The sequence below is a fragment of the Yamadazyma tenuis genome, chromosome 6 (genome assembly GCF_029203305.1).
Source record: "Yamadazyma tenuis chromosome 6, complete sequence".
Lineage (NCBI taxonomy): Eukaryota > Fungi > Ascomycota > Pichiomycetes > Serinales > Debaryomycetaceae > Yamadazyma > Yamadazyma tenuis.
Window position 1 is genome coordinate 205,642 of NC_089466.1, and position 16,873 is coordinate 222,514.

At 46.7% G+C, this 16,873-nt stretch overlaps 9 protein-coding genes across 9 annotated transcripts; 3 read left to right on the plus strand and 6 right to left on the minus strand. All coding sequences in view use genetic code 12, as the record gives it.

The window, feature by feature from the left end:
• Nucleotides 1-502: 502 nt before the first annotated feature.
• PTH2 (Gluconate transport-inducing protein) lies at nucleotides 503-1,627 on the minus strand (the record flags this gene model as incomplete). The annotated part of the gene is made up of 2 exons (XM_066158264.1): nucleotides 503-579; nucleotides 877-1,627. 2 exons carry the CDS (start codon nucleotides 1,625-1,627, stop codon nucleotides 503-505), a joined length of 828 nt encoding a protein of 275 aa, XP_066014361.1.
• A 2,979-nt stretch (nucleotides 1,628-4,606) lies between these two features.
• Nucleotides 4,607-5,056, plus strand: PSN45_004315 (uncharacterized protein; the record flags this gene model as incomplete). Its single annotated transcript, XM_006687135.1, has 1 exon — nucleotides 4,607-5,056. The coding sequence occupies one exon, from the start codon at nucleotides 4,607-4,609 to the stop codon at nucleotides 5,054-5,056; it is 450 nt and encodes a 149-aa protein (XP_006687198.1).
• Nucleotides 5,057-5,297: 241 nt separating this feature from the next.
• CUE1 (coupling of ubiquitin conjugation to ER degradation) lies at nucleotides 5,298-5,915 on the plus strand (the record flags this gene model as incomplete). Its single annotated transcript, XM_006687387.1, has 1 exon — nucleotides 5,298-5,915. The coding sequence occupies one exon, from the start codon at nucleotides 5,298-5,300 to the stop codon at nucleotides 5,913-5,915; it is 618 nt and encodes a 205-aa protein (XP_006687450.1).
• Nucleotides 5,916-6,121: 206 nt separating this feature from the next.
• CAC2 (Chromatin assembly factor 1 subunit) lies at nucleotides 6,122-7,507 on the minus strand (the record flags this gene model as incomplete). Its single annotated transcript, XM_006687134.1, has 1 exon — nucleotides 6,122-7,507. One exon carries the CDS (start codon nucleotides 7,505-7,507, stop codon nucleotides 6,122-6,124), a length of 1,386 nt encoding a protein of 461 aa, XP_006687197.1.
• Nucleotides 7,508-7,802: 295 nt separating this feature from the next.
• LAP4 (vacuolar aminopeptidase 1) lies at nucleotides 7,803-9,299 on the plus strand (the record flags this gene model as incomplete). Its single annotated transcript, XM_006687132.2, has 1 exon — nucleotides 7,803-9,299. One exon carries the CDS (start codon nucleotides 7,803-7,805, stop codon nucleotides 9,297-9,299), a length of 1,497 nt encoding a protein of 498 aa, XP_006687195.2.
• A 274-nt stretch (nucleotides 9,300-9,573) lies between these two features.
• Nucleotides 9,574-9,936, minus strand: PSN45_004319 (uncharacterized protein; the record flags this gene model as incomplete). The annotated part of the gene is made up of 1 exon (XM_066158265.1): nucleotides 9,574-9,936. The coding sequence occupies one exon, from the start codon at nucleotides 9,934-9,936 to the stop codon at nucleotides 9,574-9,576; it is 363 nt and encodes a 120-aa protein (XP_066014362.1).
• Nucleotides 9,937-10,658: 722 nt separating this feature from the next.
• Nucleotides 10,659-13,880, minus strand: STE20 (signal transducing kinase of the PAK; the record flags this gene model as incomplete). The annotated part of the gene is made up of 1 exon (XM_066158266.1): nucleotides 10,659-13,880. The coding sequence occupies one exon, from the start codon at nucleotides 13,878-13,880 to the stop codon at nucleotides 10,659-10,661; it is 3,222 nt and encodes a 1,073-aa protein (XP_066014363.1).
• A 499-nt stretch (nucleotides 13,881-14,379) lies between these two features.
• Nucleotides 14,380-15,372, minus strand: PSN45_004321 (uncharacterized protein; the record flags this gene model as incomplete). The annotated part of the gene is made up of 1 exon (XM_066158267.1): nucleotides 14,380-15,372. The coding sequence occupies one exon, from the start codon at nucleotides 15,370-15,372 to the stop codon at nucleotides 14,380-14,382; it is 993 nt and encodes a 330-aa protein (XP_066014364.1).
• A 414-nt stretch (nucleotides 15,373-15,786) lies between these two features.
• On the minus strand, nucleotides 15,787-16,836 carry RFC3 (Subunit of heteropentameric Replication factor C (RF-C); the record flags this gene model as incomplete). The annotated part of the gene is made up of 2 exons (XM_006687128.1): nucleotides 15,787-16,753; nucleotides 16,808-16,836. 2 exons carry the CDS (start codon nucleotides 16,834-16,836, stop codon nucleotides 15,787-15,789), a joined length of 996 nt encoding a protein of 331 aa, XP_006687191.1.
• Between the last annotated feature and the right edge of the window lie 37 nt (nucleotides 16,837-16,873).

The window sequence follows — 16,873 nt, forward strand, 5'->3', positions numbered from 1 at the left end:
GAAGATCTTTCTGCATAGGCTGAATAGGGAATGCTCGCACCCAGATATTTTAAAGTTGCTCACTGATTGGGGAATACGGTTAGTAGCCTACAAGTTTATTGCGAAGATCCCAGTTGCTGGAGGCTCGGTCAGGGCGAGCATCAAAATAACCAAAATTTAGCCAGATCGCCGTGGCAAGGCTTGCAAACCATAGCTAGTTATTAGTCTCATTTGCCGCCGCGGGCCAACATCTTTTTAAAACCGATGAGAACAATACCCAAAAATGCGGCGCTTGATAATGGATGGAGCAAATCGAAAACAAAGTGTGGTTTCACTGCATAGGAGATCCCCAGTTCTTTATTCATATGTTGTATTTATTAGATTATGCATCTTTGTTGCTTATGCATGCAGTAAAAGAGAAAAAATAAATCGACCGGGACCTCGGATCGGGCTTCAAACGCGCCCAGTGTCTGGTCTGGTAGATAGCACATTATACATTATTCAATTCATTAATCACTAATACCTATTTACTCAGAAAACCCTTATCAAGGATCTTTAATGTTTCATTATCACCAATACGAGTGGTGGGAGATTTCTTCCCTCCAGCTACCGTAGAAGCATATATCCCCCCCACGACTTCTGGAGCCTTAGAGCGAGGAATCGCTGGGAATCTGTCGAGATGTGAATGTTGATAGGCCTCTGGCACCGAGGCATCCACCGTGTTCCCGGTGGAATAAAAATACCCGGGATAGACCGAGTATTGATAGTATGGCAGCTGTGGGGGGAGATACTGGCCCTGTTGGGTAGGATAGTGGTATTGTTGAGGCTGATGGGCTTGAAACAGTGGGTGCGGGTGCGGTTCGGCCACCGTTACCGGCAGACCTTGTACCAGTGAACGCATGGTCCGCAAACCCATAAGAGACTGGTACGGTATGTTGGACACGCTGGGTGAGTGGTTCACTGGGAGCTGTGTGGGCGTAGGACCCGAAATCGATGAAGGTGCTGACATGGCTGATGGAGCCAGAATTGAAGACGGGGCCGATACGGGAGCCACGCCAGCCGGGGCCAAGCCGGGCTGGTAGTACGACACCGCGTATGGATAGCCTGAGTACATCAACACCGGTTGCTCAGCCTGCTCATAGTTCAGGTACTGGTCGTAGTACAATAAATATTCCTGGTAGATGTTCCCGTTCAACTTCAAATCCTTTAAACGAGGGTCTGTCGATGGACACGGAATATCAGCATCTTCGATGTCTTGGTAGTAACCGATTAAATGGAGTTTTTCGTGTTGCTTGGTGGTTAAGGAAAAGCTCTGCTTAATAAGACCATTTTTTTTGATTGTTGCCTTGTCGGAATCCAATTCTTTATAAACCAAAAATGGACCAAGGACTTTGGAAGCAGACCAGTTCTTACCGTCGGTCCACCGCTTCATACCACATTCAGTTTCGTTCCAAGCGAAGACGGTGTTGGGCTTGATAAATTCCCGTTCAAGGCCATTAAGACGACGTTTGATTTTAGGAAGGTAGCCAAGCCGAGATCCTTCAAGGATGAGCAAAGCGTCTTTTAAGGTTTTGATGCGCCCATTGTAGGTTTCAATCTTGAGGTTTCGGGGATTAGCCTGATTGTTGAGCTCTGGGATTATATACATGTAATCGATGTATATAATTGGTTTTTTAGCGGATTTGGGAATTTTGAAAGTGTCTCGTAATAGATAGGAGAGTTGGACTTCGGGTGATGGGGGTGAGACAGTATAATGACTAAGCTGATGAACTCGGACAGAAAATGGGGGAACTTGGGGAACCGTAGTTGTAGCTAAAGAAAATAAGGGTCAGAGCCGCAGTTGTCTGGTTTTCAAATAGTTTCTTCACAAGTACAAAGCAATGGTTGCTTGATACAGTCGGTGTGCTATTGTTACAAACCGGAGTTGAAGTGAGCAAGCAGAGTAATCCTTAATACGTGTATCAGGTTTGAATGGAACTCTAGTTTAATTTAAGAACAAGCTCTGCAGGGGCAAATTACTAAACAGCTATTCAGGGCTTTCAATTAGTTTAATGACAACGGATATAACGGAGTTGAGTCCAGGAATGTATTTCGATGAAAGGCGATAATAGCCTTTGGAACAATAAATTGAGGTTGAAAAAAAAGACTCCAGGATCTACAGGGGAATATCAATTAATATTTATAGAGGTATTTGTTTTGCATCAAGGTTGAAAGGTGCCTACAGGTTTAATCGCAGTTAAATGAACTAAAAATATTGAAAAAAAAAACAAGCATTTTAATTCATTTTAAAAAATAGAAATTTAAATTGTCTTGAGCGGAAAACAACACAAGAAAAAGAAATAAAACAATTCCTATGGTACAGCAACGTATAAGCCTGGCCACGTATGCGCCATATCCCCAATCTTGCATTTAATCAAGGTGAGTCCTTTATGTGATGTATAATTTGCCTTGCTTCGAAAGTAGTAACTTAAGTCTTTGGGGATGTACTAGTGGCATGATCATTTTTTAGGGATGCGGGCGGACCTTCATTGTTTTTTTGTAAAGTGAGTCTCCATTAATGAATTCACCAGTCCATGATCATGCATGTGTGTCTGAAATCAACTTGTCTATCCATCAAGATTCGTAAGCATTGATAAACCGCTAACCTCAAAAAATAAAATTACATTATAAATAAAAAAAAACAGACGACAACTACGAAGGAGTCACAACACTTATTCCGCTCTCACCAACACGAATTTTTCTATTTTGATAAACAAATTGACATGCATACATTGCCCTGTTCTTTCAGTCTAGCAATAACTAAGTGTTTATTCAGCAGCTGAATGATCCGCCTAAGCAGCAAGGGTAAGCTAAATTTAGACTTAATCTGGCAGGCGTTTTGGAAGAGATACACCTGCAGGGTATGGGGATGCGATAGAAACCTTCGGGAGTGTTACAGGGATCTTCTATTGGTAACTTCCTGACTTTCTACACTTCAAACTATCTGTTATAGTGTGTTTTGTATTTTTACGAGTCAGGTAAACAATAAAATACTAGCGGATTTAATTTTTTTGGCTACATCGATTATTGTCTAAAAACCTATTAACCTGTGGGCTTTTGCGTTGAAGGCACGCGCACACAACTGCCCACTGAGATTCTGCACGTTTCCGACTTCCTCTAAGAAGGAGCTGAAATTATGGCAATTTCATGGCTAAAAAGTACATTGTAGACGGCAACTGGCCAGGCTGTATACTCACTAGTGTACAACCTCCTAAACTTAAGTGATCCCATAACCGCCCTTCTCCGGATGCGGGATATGTAGAGTTGCAAAAGCTGTAAGGCATAAAATAAAAATAGGAAAATAAAACTCCTACATTTGAGTTAATTTAAAAATCTCAAAGTAGAGTATTTTTTTCCTGATCGCTTTATGTTGCACTTTTAAGCTATTGTTTTGGAAAAGGAAGTATTCATCGGCTTTTCTTATTTCATTCTTCATGTTGAGCGAACAACTAGTGGGGACGTGGTCACAAGTTTGGCAGCGTGGTTTACAAGACTTTTTGCCCACCTCTACAAAGCGCTACCAACCATCGAATGAAATTTGACGGCTTTTTCCGCAGTTACTAACCCTTTATAGTCTTCAATGGCTGGAGGCACAATTCTGAGGCACAGGTACAATTCTGAGGCTCAAGCGCGCAGCACAATAGTTCATAAGGAGGCGATCATACAAAAGGCCAATATTGGAATACAATGTCTATCGTTGCCCACCCTAATGTTCAAATGACCAATACATCACCAGTTAGCGCCTTATAAAATAGGGGCTTGCAGCCTTCCGGTGCATCCTCCATATGGGTCTTATTATTTATTTGGTTTTGAGGGTTGGAAATCAACTTGAGGCGGCCGGAATCTTGGGCGCGCCTGTTAGTTTATGCATACATTAGAGACGCTAGGTTACCAGCACGCGTTTGCCTTGCAAAAATACGGCTGCTTCCGCGCACGATGATGCCATGGTGCTGACCTTGCCCTAGGCTTTTAATGGCAACACCAGGATAGGAAATTCTTTTGTTTTTGAGGTTGATTTCTAAACCCCTTGAAATTGTGGATTATACTTTACCTTGAAGCACATGTCAAATCTGAAGTTTGAAAGCACCTTTACTGCAATGATGAATATTCCAGTCTCCTGGTCAACCTGTAGAATCATACGATTTTTTGCAGTAATTTTGCCACTAGGCATAGTGAGTTTCAGGAATGGGAGGTTCAAATAATATTTCCAAGCGTTGGCTGCAACATAACCACCCGCCCTGGTATTGCCCACCATAAAAAAACACATTCCCAGCGGCATGACCTAAATAGCTGCACTAAAGAATACGTCAATCAGAGTATGACCGTTATTATATTTCCTTTTAGAGCAAGTTTGATAAGAAGTCGACATCGATTTGGTCAATCCATGCACTGTGTCGATCACATTTGAACGGGTATCAAACCGATGATTATAAAAACGGTGACGTTAGGTTCATTTAGAGGTGGGGTTCCCAGGGAGTTGCGAGAGGGGCTCGCCGGGCTTCCGCCGATAGCTTCGGTGATCCGGTGGTACGGGCACGTCTCTCTCTAACGCTTCGCGATTGTTCGCACAAACTCTCCCATCACCAGCATGGCCAAGAGAGAATCAAACTCAGAGTCGGAGGCCAAACAGCCCACACGCGGAGTCCGGGCGCGGACAGCCCAACAACAGGCACAACAAGAGTTCCTATCCAAGCACATCAATTCGAACGGACCCCAGGATAAAGTGAAGATTGATCCACTAGACTTTAATGCGTTTACGGCTGACGAGCTAAACAACTATTCAAAGCGGTACAACTTGGGATTCCCCGAGTGCCAGAGCTTGAAATTGGACGTATTGAACTCCGAGATCGGCAAGAAGACGTTGAGCTCCAAGAAACACAATAAGGGGAAGCGGACTGAAAAGATTGAAAAGTACGAGTTGTCACATAACTTGAAACAGCACTTTTTGAGTCTGCTGGTGAAGGAGAATGAGGTGATTACCAATTTTTTGTACAAGGTGCGTAATGACGATAAGGATTTTAAGTTGGAGTTTAAGTAGGGTAGTGATTTACGTTTTATGAGTGCTGTAGATAGTACGATGTATGTAGATGGAGATGTGCATGGAGATTATGAACAGAATGTTATACAAGTCGTATGTACACCTCTAAGGTGGCTCTAAGGTGGCTCTACAATGACTCTAACCCGGTATAGTCCAAGATATCTATGATATCGCAACAGCTTCATCTCATCTAAAACGCTCGCCAACCGCGTAAAACTCGCACCCAATTTCTCACTCATCAATGGAAACCTCAACCATAATCTTTGCGGCCACGCTTGTAGTAGCGTTTGTGTTCCTCCGGTGGCTCATCACCCCCATTCCCCACGCGACCCCCCACGAGATCGAGGAAGTCCGCCGCTCCTACAACCCGTCGTCGCATACTTCTCAGACTTCCTTTTCCAACGGCAACTCCACTCCCACCACTCGTTCCAGACCTTCTACCCGTCAGGTCACTGACTCGATGATCGAAGTGGTCCAAGCCATCGCCCCCCAATTGACCCCCGGGCAAATCCGCTACGATTTGGAGTCCTCAGGCTCGGTAGAAGATACGGTTAATCGGTACATGGAAACCGGATCATTACCATTCCCACCAGGCGAATCGGCCCCAGCGCCACCACCAGCCGCTACCGACGCCGATACCTCCGCCCACAATATCCCACCCAGCACCGTATCGTTCAACTTGCTAGAAAAGTATGGTATTGATCCTGCTGAAGGTGAAGAAGGTTCTGCCGATGCCGGTTGGGGCTCGAACAAACAAGAGAGAACGACGCAGTTGCAAAGAAAACGGCAGCAGATGATTTTGAATGCTAGAAAGCGGTTGGCGACGCTGTTGGCCAACGACTTGGAAGAGCATTTGTAGGGGAGAGGATTAAAGAGTGAAGAACCTAAAGGTAGTTAGAATCCTCGGTTTGTATTGTGAATATAGTGTCCTCAATGTCAGTAGACAGGACTGTATGTTTCTGTAGGCGGTGCTTTCCGTGGGCAGGTGCTTTTCGTAGGCGGTGCTTTCCGTAGACGGTGCTTTAGGTGCTAGAACAGAATTCTAGATGCTAAGCGTGTGCTTCCTTAGTGTGTCTCCAAATCCACCGTCTCCACGGGTGTCGGAGCCACCCGCTTCTTCTCCTTCTTTTTCGTCTGTAGTAGGTTGATAATCGACGGGCCGGGCGACTTGTCCGGAGTCTCCAGACTTTTTTCTGGACTCGCTGGCTCGGGTGTGTCAACCACCTTCGTTTCCACCGCGATTCTCACCTCAGCTGGAGGCGATGGGTGTACTAAATCTACAACCTTCCCGAAAATACCCTCATCAAACCTTACTACCAGACAAAACCCATCAGCACTGCTCACCATGATCCGCTGGCCATCGCGGTCCCACGCCAAGTCGGTGATGGTCGAGTAATGCACGTTCAGCACCACTCCCAAGGGCTCGAGCCGCTCGGTGTCATACACCACCACCGAGTCCTGTGTTACCACCGCAAACACCATTTTGTAGGCAAGGTCAAACACCGCCGTGGGCGTCAGCCGCTCGTACACCAACGGCAGAAACTGTACGGCCACCGCCGGCCGCTTGAGCCCCGGCAAATGTACCACCGGTCGGTGGAACGCAGTACGAACAGATATGTACACGGTATTCGTCTCGTCATCGGCTTCAGGCCGGTACACCCCTGCCGCCGTAGCCAAGAGGTTCCCGTCTGGAGAGAATGCCGGACGGCGGAAGAACGACTGGAGTGTCTCCAGGTGGTAAAGACCAGCATGTTTGGTGGTAGCAGTCGGGTCCTCACTAAGCCGTTTACCTGGCACATCGGCCTTATACAGCTTGTAAGTTTCTGTGACAAATAGAGAATTTTCGTCATGGTCTTCGCCAAGCTCGTACAAGCACATCCCACAGTCGGCGGCCTGGCTCGCCACGTACTTCCCGAGGGGATCCCACGCGAGTCCTTGGATATAGTGATTGTGCACAACCGCTTGGTGCACCATTAGTCCCAGTTTCACGTCGTAGAACCGCACCGCGTGGTCCATCAGCCCCGCAGCCACGTACCGGCCACACGGCAGCCAACACACGTCGTAGATTTCCAGCGTCAGTGCCCGCATCGCCGTGCGACACGTCCATGATTCGACGGCCCCATCGTCTTCTTCACCAAACTCCCGTACTAGCGTCGGCGAGAGTGTCCATATGAGCACGGTGCCATCATCGCCCGCGGTAGCAAGCTGCGTGCCATCGGGACTAAACCGTACACAATTAACTGCTTGGGTGTGCTTATTTAAAGAACTGAGATATTGCACTGGAGACTTGTCGTTTTGTGGAGAGAGTCTCCAAATACGCACATTATTATCGCCTCCACCGGTGGCAAGACGCGGCGACGGCGACGTCTGCCCCACCTCCGGCTGGAACAGCACCGAGTACACCGGCTGATTGGCATCATGCCAGTGGACGGTGATGGTGGATGAGTTCATGTTGTTACAGTATTAAGAACGCGAAAACTGCTAGTAGCGCGAGCAAGTTTTGTGCGCAGAGGCAATGAGAGAGAACTCAACATATGGCACCCACCATAACCAAAGGTATAAAAGGCGAAAGCGAACCCACATTGAATGGATTCAGCTCCAATGCCGGAAACGGCCACAATTCAATGTTATGTGGATCACACTTTTTTTGGTGCTTTATCTTCCCAATGCCCTCTGGTCCTGTGGCTTTTTGCAACTTCGCGCTGGCTTATCTCGCAAAACCACTTATCCCTTCAACTCATACCTCATGCCAGAAACATACGCCTTCATCGACGCAGAAGATATCCTCTCATGGGACGAACTTTCCACAGATGATGAGCACCCGGTGATTGCACCCGTGCAATCCTCGTCTCAAAACTCGCCTTCTACGTCCACTTGTCATAAGTACCTCGAATTTACAGATATGAATCCTACTACTTTCCATGTGGTCCGCCACTTTGCCAAACTCCTTGATGACAACGGATTTGTGTTCATTGATGAGCAAGAACCCATAACTCCCGAGTTGGAAGCCCAGATCAATGCGGGGGGCAAGTTCTACACCCTTCGTTCCGACTTGACAATTCTTCCGTTTGTCATTGGAGGCAAGTGGACCGCCACCCAAGGTGTGGGGCTTGCCGGGTGCCACATCGATGCCTTGACCGCCAAGCTCAAGCCGCTGAGCTTGAAGCCAAAGGTCGATGGATATGAGCTTTTGGGTGTAACAGGATATAGTGGAGGGTTGGACCATCTTCGTCTCGACCGAGACTTGGGACTCGGTGGGGCCGTTCTCATACGCCGCAAGGACGGTACTTACGCCCGAAAATTGGTAACATCTCCATGGCCAATTGCCCGGGTCCCGTCTCTCGCAGAGCATTTTGGTGTGGATGCAAAGTACAACCCCGAGACAGAAATGGTACCGGTTATAGGGTTTGACACCGAGCCTGAAGTCCCAATTGACCATCCCTTAGCTGACCGGCACCTGGCGAAGCTCTTGCGGTACGTGAGCTCTATCTCTGACGTTCCGGTGGACGATATTGTTGAGCTTGAACTTGAACTTTACGATACGCAAAAGGCCGTTATTGGGGGGCTTAAGGGAGAATTTGTGTTTGCCCCACGGTTGGATGACCGTTTGTGTTCCTGGGCTGCCATATATGGGCTTATTGAATACGCCAATTTGTATGATTCCGATTCGTTAGCTGCTCACGACGGTTTGAGTATGGTTCTATTGGTCGACAGTGAGGAAATTGGCAGTGGCACCCGTACGGGAGTGAAGGGCAAGTTTCTCAATGCCACCATCGACAAAATCCTTGTGATCAAGAAACAGCCTCCAGTGCAGTCGGTGGTTTTTGCCAACTCGATACTTCTTTCGGCAGATGTAACGCATTTGATGAACCCCAATTTCAAGTCGGCATACTTGGACAAGCACTATCCGTTGCCCAACACCGGGATGACGATCAAAATCGATGCCAACGGTCATGTGGCCAGTGAGTATGTAGGGTATAACTTATTGAAGACACTCACCAGTCAGAACCAATTGAAGCTTCAACAGTTTCATATCAGAAACGACGCCAGTCTGGGAGGCACCATTGGACCATATTTGGCGACTGCTACGGGTGCAAGGGTTATCGACATTGGTCTTCCCATATTGTCGATGCACAGTGTCCGTGCCATGTGTGGACTGGAGGATGTACAGAATGGAGTGGACTTTTTCAAAGCATTTTTCGAGGGATGGAGGCAAGAGTACAACAAGTACAGGGGGTTATAGAGCATGTGTCAACTGGCATATTCTACGAGCGTACAAATCAAATATTAAAGGCCCAAGACACCACTCAGTAAAACGACAATTCTATGAAACCAACTATTATTGGTAATATTCAGACTCCTATCAACTCACAAGCACCTTGTCTACGTAATGGTATTGATACCGTTACACCCGATATTTCAAACGTCTGTCACCTCACGTTACAATCCATACGCAACAATGTCGATTTGCTACATAGCTACTACTATTCATTCATCATTAATTACTCATAAACCCATCACACACTGCCAACAACAGCCGTAGCAAACATCAACGACCCCAATATCACGTACAACTTGACCGTAACCATATCAAGAGTGGCAGCCGCACTGTTATCTTCTAATGAGCCTGAGTTTCCCAGTGAACTGGAAGCAGCACTGCTACTGGTGGTATCGGCCGCCGAACTTAATATCGAGTCACTGGCACTCTCCAACGTTAACGTTTGTGGCAGCGACGAGTATTCACCGATTTGGTCCATTGAGTAATTGCTCTCGTCCAATAACAACCCGTTATCACTGCTGACAGCCTGGTTCTTCAACTGGTCGGCAGAGGAAATGAGTGCAATGTTGGTGACACGCAGCAAGTCTTCCAAGCTGGACATGGTGGGTGTCAGTAAAGATGTGGAGTCGATTAGTAAACTCATTGGAAAATACGTGTGTTGATAATTTTATGTAATGCAAATATAGGAAGTAGATCAGGAATTATAAGATCCCTAGGCGAGGTGATTTCTAAATGATGGACACAGTGGGACTGTTAATTAGGGAGTAGAAAAAAGTATGTACATTTGTTATTCAAGGGGTATGTTGATGAATTTATACTCAGGAGGAAATGATTAAGGTACAAAAAGTTTTTCTATTGTTGAAAGTGTCCCTGAGTGGTGGCTGTATGCACACACGCCGATCCTCCGCAGTTATAAAGGGGAATTGGTTCGCAGCCCCCGTGTACCTGTTCGTCTGCCTGCAAGCACATGCGAGTTCCAGCGCGTTATTACATCACATTAAGTCCGACGTTGGAATTGAATTTCTGTCATTGGATACATCTAATTATCCATCACCCGTGTCAGGCTTTAATGCAGCTCTTCTCACCGGGCACCTTCAACCCCTACTGTTGTAACAACTTTCTATGTATTTGTTCTCGGTCCTCCGGTCCTGGGTTTGGGTTAACAATGTAACGCGAGTTGTGCAACAATAGCCCCTACACGATCACATCACAATGTCCCAATTAGGAACATAATCTGTCGGCTGTTTACAGTGCTACGTCATAATTCAATGGGGGGTTAGATTATATTATTGTTACACACATTATTATATATACAATTATTGTTTAATCGTCCTCTCTCTCACTGGCCTTTTTCATCCGAGCTATTTTAACCAATGGCGACAACAGACTAACATCGTCACTTTCAACAATAAACTTATCATTTAACAATTGGTCAGCGTCAGCTCGCTTGTTGAAGTCCACCTGTAAACACCACGACAAGAACTTGCGAATATCGTAACTCAAAGCTTCGGGTTCTTTTAATTTGGGGGTACCATTGGTGGCTATCAAGTACAATGCTCTCAAAGGAGTCTCATTCAAGTAAGGAGGTTCACCTTCGATCATCTCAATCATCATGATTCCCAAAGACCAGATATCCACCTTGGGCCCATATTCCTTTCTGCTGACCACCTCGGGGGCCATCCAATAGGGGGTACCCACCATGGTTGTTCTCTTGAGGTTGATCTCGTTGATTTGAGCACAGAACCCAAAATCGGTCATTTTGATGTTTCCATCAATGTTCAACAAAATGTTGTCACTCTTGATATCTCTGTGGATGACACCTTTGCTGTGCAAAAATTTCAAGCCTTTCAAGGTTTCTCGACAAACAGCTCCAATCTGGCCCTCGGTCATCACACTGTGGGTGACGATTTCGGTTAACGATCCTCCTTCCATGTACTCCATAACCACCCATAAGTCGCCCTTGTAAAGGTAAGAATCAATGAAGTTCACAATATTGGGATGCTTACTACCCTTCATGACAAGAATCTCATTGATGATCAATTCTTTCTTGGGCTGCTGTTCTAAGTTCATCTGCTTAATGGCAACCGTACTGGACTTGTTACTGACTTCGTGTGCAATGTAAACCCCTCCGCTAGCTCCTTGTCCGACCTTCATCAAATCGGTATACAAGGTGTTGGGGTCTCCCTTCGTACAAATGCTTTGCAACTTAGCCAAGATCTGTTGGTTCTTGCGCTTTTTGTCTTCTCTCTTCTTCTGAGCTATCAACGCAGCCTGTTTGGCATCCCTCACCGGGTTCTTCTTCTTATCAGCTGCGCTAGTATCTTCTTCCCGCCTGGATTTAATCTTTGTAGGAGACTTCAAGGCAAGTTTGGGAGGTGAAGAAACTGGCTCCGATACTGTTGTGGGGGTTGTCACTTGAGGTTCCACGGCCTGAGAAGGAGGTGGAGGTGGAGGTGGAGGTGGAGGTGGAGGTGCCCTAGGCTTTTGAATGTGCTTGCTGGTCTGCAGTGGAGGTGGTGGAGGAGGCCTGTGTCCTTTGAGATTTTTGGCAGAAAAATCGTCAAATTTGGAGCTTGACGTGATAGGTGCCGTGGTCGGGCCCTTCTTTGTTTCCACTGGTTGAAGTTTCGAAACCAAAGAATTGTTATGAGACTTAGACTTGGGGATCGAACCTTGTGGCTGGACCTGTGGGGCTTGTGACTGGCCTGTTGGGAATGGCACCGAGATTTTACTGCCATCACTGAACTTTCGGGAGTTCTTCAAAGACTTCAACGACTTTGATGAAAACGACCGTCCGTTAAACAAAGACTTTCCTCTGGGAGAAGTTTGAGAGCTTGGAGACACAGGAACATTGGCGTGTTGTTCGGGAGTCACAGCCGTCGATGTCGACGTCATCGAAGGCGTGGATCCAGGTGGTGGGGGGCGGGGAGCGGGTCTCGATGGGATAAACTGGTGTTCGTATGCAGCCGGGACAGTGGTGTTTGCATTCACACTGCTACTACGGCTCCTGTGATCTTGCAGAGGCGTCAGGACATTGCGAACACTTCCACTCAGGTTCTGGTTCGGTACTGCTCCGGGGGTGCCTGGAGGTGTGATAGAATTGTTCACAGATGAGGCTGAAAAGTTGCGATCATAGTTGAACTTCTTGAAGGCATTTTCGTCTGAATTCTCGTTATTGTCCTGGTAAAACGCCACAATATCCATGACCGCTTGTGGATGTTGCAACTGTTCCGTCTTAGAGATCCCACTAGCACTCAATAACCTCTCCCATTCAATGGGAAGACCCGTGTACGTTCCGTCATCGTCCACACCCACATGGGCCACATGTTTGGCATTGAAAGGTGTACTTATCTTCATGTTGACACTGGTAGCGCTAACCTCGGGAGATGCTACCAGCTTGTTCTTCGTGAACATGTTGCTGAACACCTTGAACCCACTCTTACGTTTCCGGCTGCCATTGGAAACAACCGAACTGGAACGAGGAGACGAATTGATGGAATCTCGGGCGGTAATTCCCATCCCTAAGTGTTCGCGAGGACTCGAGGTAATTGAGCCGGGCGTGGTGCTAATGCCTGGGCCGTACCGGGCATTTTGATTCAATACAGGCGTCATGGCCGCCGTCTGGTGGTACGACTGGTTGGGAGTCGTCACCGAAGAGCTGTAGGTCGAGTGTTTTGGAGTTTGCAAATGATAAGGCACCGGTGGCGGTGGAGGAAGCTGTGGGCTGCGGATCACCGTGGCATCGGATAACACCCGTTTCTGTTCATTCGCCTGGTCGATGGCTCCGGCTCCATCATTGGGTTCAATTGTATCTTGGCTGACTTCCAACGTATCATCTCCAACGTTCTCTTTGTCATCAAAGTCATGGCCATGGCCGTTGGCCATCTGCAACTCTGGAAGGTCCTGACCCTCGGAGTCGGCCACCTCACTAACAACGTCAATATCAGGCGTTTTCTCCTGGGGAATGTCGTCGATGTTCTCGTCATCAATGGTGGTGATCTTGTCAAGCACATCATGTTGAAGATTGTTGTCGATCTCAGACGTGACTGAGTCTTTGTGCAGATGGTTCAGGTCCAAGTACTTCGCATAGTAATGCTGGTCTTCACCCAAAGACTCTTTATCGACTTTGCCAAACTGGAACGAGCTCTGGTTGCTTTTCTGCGGACTAGCATCCACCGTAGTGGTGCCACTGGCTGACTCGACGTCCAAAAAATTGGGGTCGTTGGATACTCCGGGGTCTAATGTGGACTTATAAGCTGGCTTCAAAGAGGGAGACTCAACTGAGCTCTTCTCGTCGGTCAAATCTCTAAAGTCGTAGGTGGCAGGCATCCGGGGCAACGAGCCCTCGCCGTTTCCTGCCGGCACCGGACTCGACTCGAGGTTTTCGTGGTTAGTGTCGTCGCTCTCAGCGATGGAAACAATGTCCATGTCACTGGTGGGCGAGTCATGGTCATTTTTTGACTCATCGACTTTGATGTTGTCGAACTTGGAGATGGTGTCCTGTAAGGGCGACCCCAAACTGGTTTTATTGACTGTGTCCGACATTGGTGAAAAATAATAACGGATAAAGTATATGTCTAATTAGGCAAACGGGAGACGTGCTGCATTCAATGGAGGTAAACGAGAAGAAACGCGAGTGGGCTTGAGTATTGCTGGTCGGAGTATTGAATTGGGAGAAACAGGTACGTCGCGTGTGCGTGGGCAACTGGGGTAAATGAATGGATACAATTAAGCTGGTAACTTGGTTCCCTGAGTTGATTTCAACAAACATGAAAAAGTAGGTCGCGCGCATACGGTCGGCACACGTCCTGCCTCCACTGCATAGACTACCCGCCAGGGTGACAACGCAACCTACAACCTACCACAGATACGGGGTTTGTAGTATTAAACTTAAATATATCATATATAGCGGAGTTATGGCTTTACAACACCCTAAATTTCCCATTTTTAATTTTCCAAAGTGTATGCTTTTATTCATGCTTCATGCAAAACTCAAAATTTTAGCCATGCACATTTTACACCTTTTACACCTTTTAGGTTAAATTCATCCAGAATCTTTTCGTTTTCCCAAAATAATGTATCCCCATGTCTCTTCGGTGTACATATACATATGACTAGCAAGGTACTTGCCTACCGACACCTTGATACGAGAATAGCCTTGTGCAGAATGAATTCCTCGTCCCGTTACCACCCTCAACGGTTCTACAAACTGAGCTTTTGTTCCATAGTGACTCAACTTGCCGTCCTCAATCCGTTCCTGTTGCTCCTGTGCCCACCAGTCACGAAGGGCCATAGTGGTGGCTTGCATGGCATCGGACACGCCCATCATGTGGAGATCAATGCTGTGGAGATGTGAGATTTTGGAAACTGGGGACAATGACGTCTGTACTCCACGGTTTGGAATCCTCTGCAATCCCTTGGCCTCGGTCTGTTGAAGGAGTCTCTGTCCGGCCTTGGGTATCTTCAAAACGTCCACTTTGGATCCAAGCTTCTCCTTGGGACCAGAGAGTTTGGGCATCTCTTCACCTGTAAACCATTCGCCTGCGAAAGTCTGCCGTTCATACATTGCCGTTATGATGACTCCAACCATCTCAACCGTCTTGTTGAGATCCCCTTTGAACATCACCAAGAGCTTTTTCAAAAACGGTTTGCTGATAAGTCTGAAATCAGGATTGGTGTTGTAAAAGTCCTCCAATTCCCGGAATTCTGGTAGGCCCTCGTCATACACATACTGGGTTTTGCAGTTGTATCCTCTGTTCACTCGCGAACGAGTAGCAGACTCGGAACTACCCAAGTCCACCTCATTTATCACCAATTCGATGAATGACTTGCCGTAATCACCTTTGTTGAGATCCAAGTACTTCTTGCACGTCGCCTCATCCATTCCTGTGGTCCGAACAATCTGGCCTAATGAACATGGAAATCCTGCACTGCCAACCACTTCGTTTCCTACCAAGTTTAACACAGCCAAATCCATATTTGAACCGTTTGTTACAAAGGCCGCATTCAACGTGCCCAAGCTCATGTTGGGAAACATTTCTAGAAGAATGTATACCTCATGGGGGTAATTTTGGTCGGGTTCGTGGCTAGTAAGAACCAATTGCACAAGTTCCTCAATCAGAGCTGCCGGATGCGATTTAATGGTGAGTGCTAGCACACGGCGAGGCTTCTCTGGAAACACCTCCTGAAGCTGTCGGAGGGTGCCTAATCGATGCTGAAAGTCGGGATCTTCAAGTGGGTCCACACAATCGGGTCCACCACTCAAGTGTATTGATGTGGGACCTTGTCTCATCCCTGATGTTCAATTTTTTTTTTGTGCGCACTGGCTGCAAATAACTCGTCTGTGCACCCATAAAAGCTACTTTACCATTATTAATGTATATTATACTACTTCACACTGTTTCTGACAACATTATTGTGTATTGTACCACTCTACACTGGCTTTGAACTATTATACCTCAACCACCTGGCTCTCAAATGCGTCTTTTATCACACCGATAATGGCACTCGAGTTAATCTTATCGTTTCCCCCCTTCGAAATACCGTACTCAACTTCACTCAAGCCCTTCAAGATCTTGATTTTCGTCTGCTTGTCCAATTCATACTTGTTCAATATTCCAACGAACCCCTCAAGCAAGTCTATCAACGCCAACCCCTTGACTCTCTTGAACTTGTCCATTGTTAAATAAGCAGTAGTCCAATCGTCTTTCAAGATCGAGTCCAACACGGTTTCCACATCCTTTGGCTGGGGAGCACCTATGCAGTTATATATCATTTCCTCGTCAATTTCGTCGTCAGGATTATCCAAAGATGCCTTACAACTTTGTAGCACATTCAAGGCTCTTCTCATATCTCCTTGGGACAACGTCAAAAGTGACTCAATGGCATCTGGCTTGATGGTGATCTTCTCCTTGATAACCACGTTCTTCAATCTTTCCCGTATGGCATCGGTGTGGATAGGTTGAAACCGGAAGCGAGTACACCTGGACACCAACGCTGGGTTCAACTTGTGGGAGTAGTTGGCCAAAATACAGAACCGAGTGTTCTTGGTATACTTTTCGATGATTCTTCTCAAGGCGTTTTGAGCAACCGATGTCATGGCGTCTGCTTCGTCCAAGATAATCAACTTAAAGCCTTTACTAAAGATTTGCATGGTGGAAGCAAAGTCTTTGATCTGGTTTCTCACCACATCGATACCTCTATCATCCGAAGCGTTCAACTCCAACACCATGTTCTTGTACTTGGGTCCATAGATCTCTCGTGCTAATGCAATGATGGTGGACGTTTTCCCGGTCCCCGGAGGCCCATAGAATAGTAAATGAGGAAGTTTACCCTCTTGCACAAACTTGCGAACGGTATCAACAATTTCAGATTGACCATACACTTCATCCAAGGTCTCAGGTCTATACTTCTCCACCCTTTAATATGTTAGTACGTCAGCTGTAGTAGTTTTCTGATCATTTTGTACTTACCATGGTAAGTTCTCTTTATTCTTCTCCATGGTGAATAATGTTGAGATAGTACGCGTTCGAAAGTTT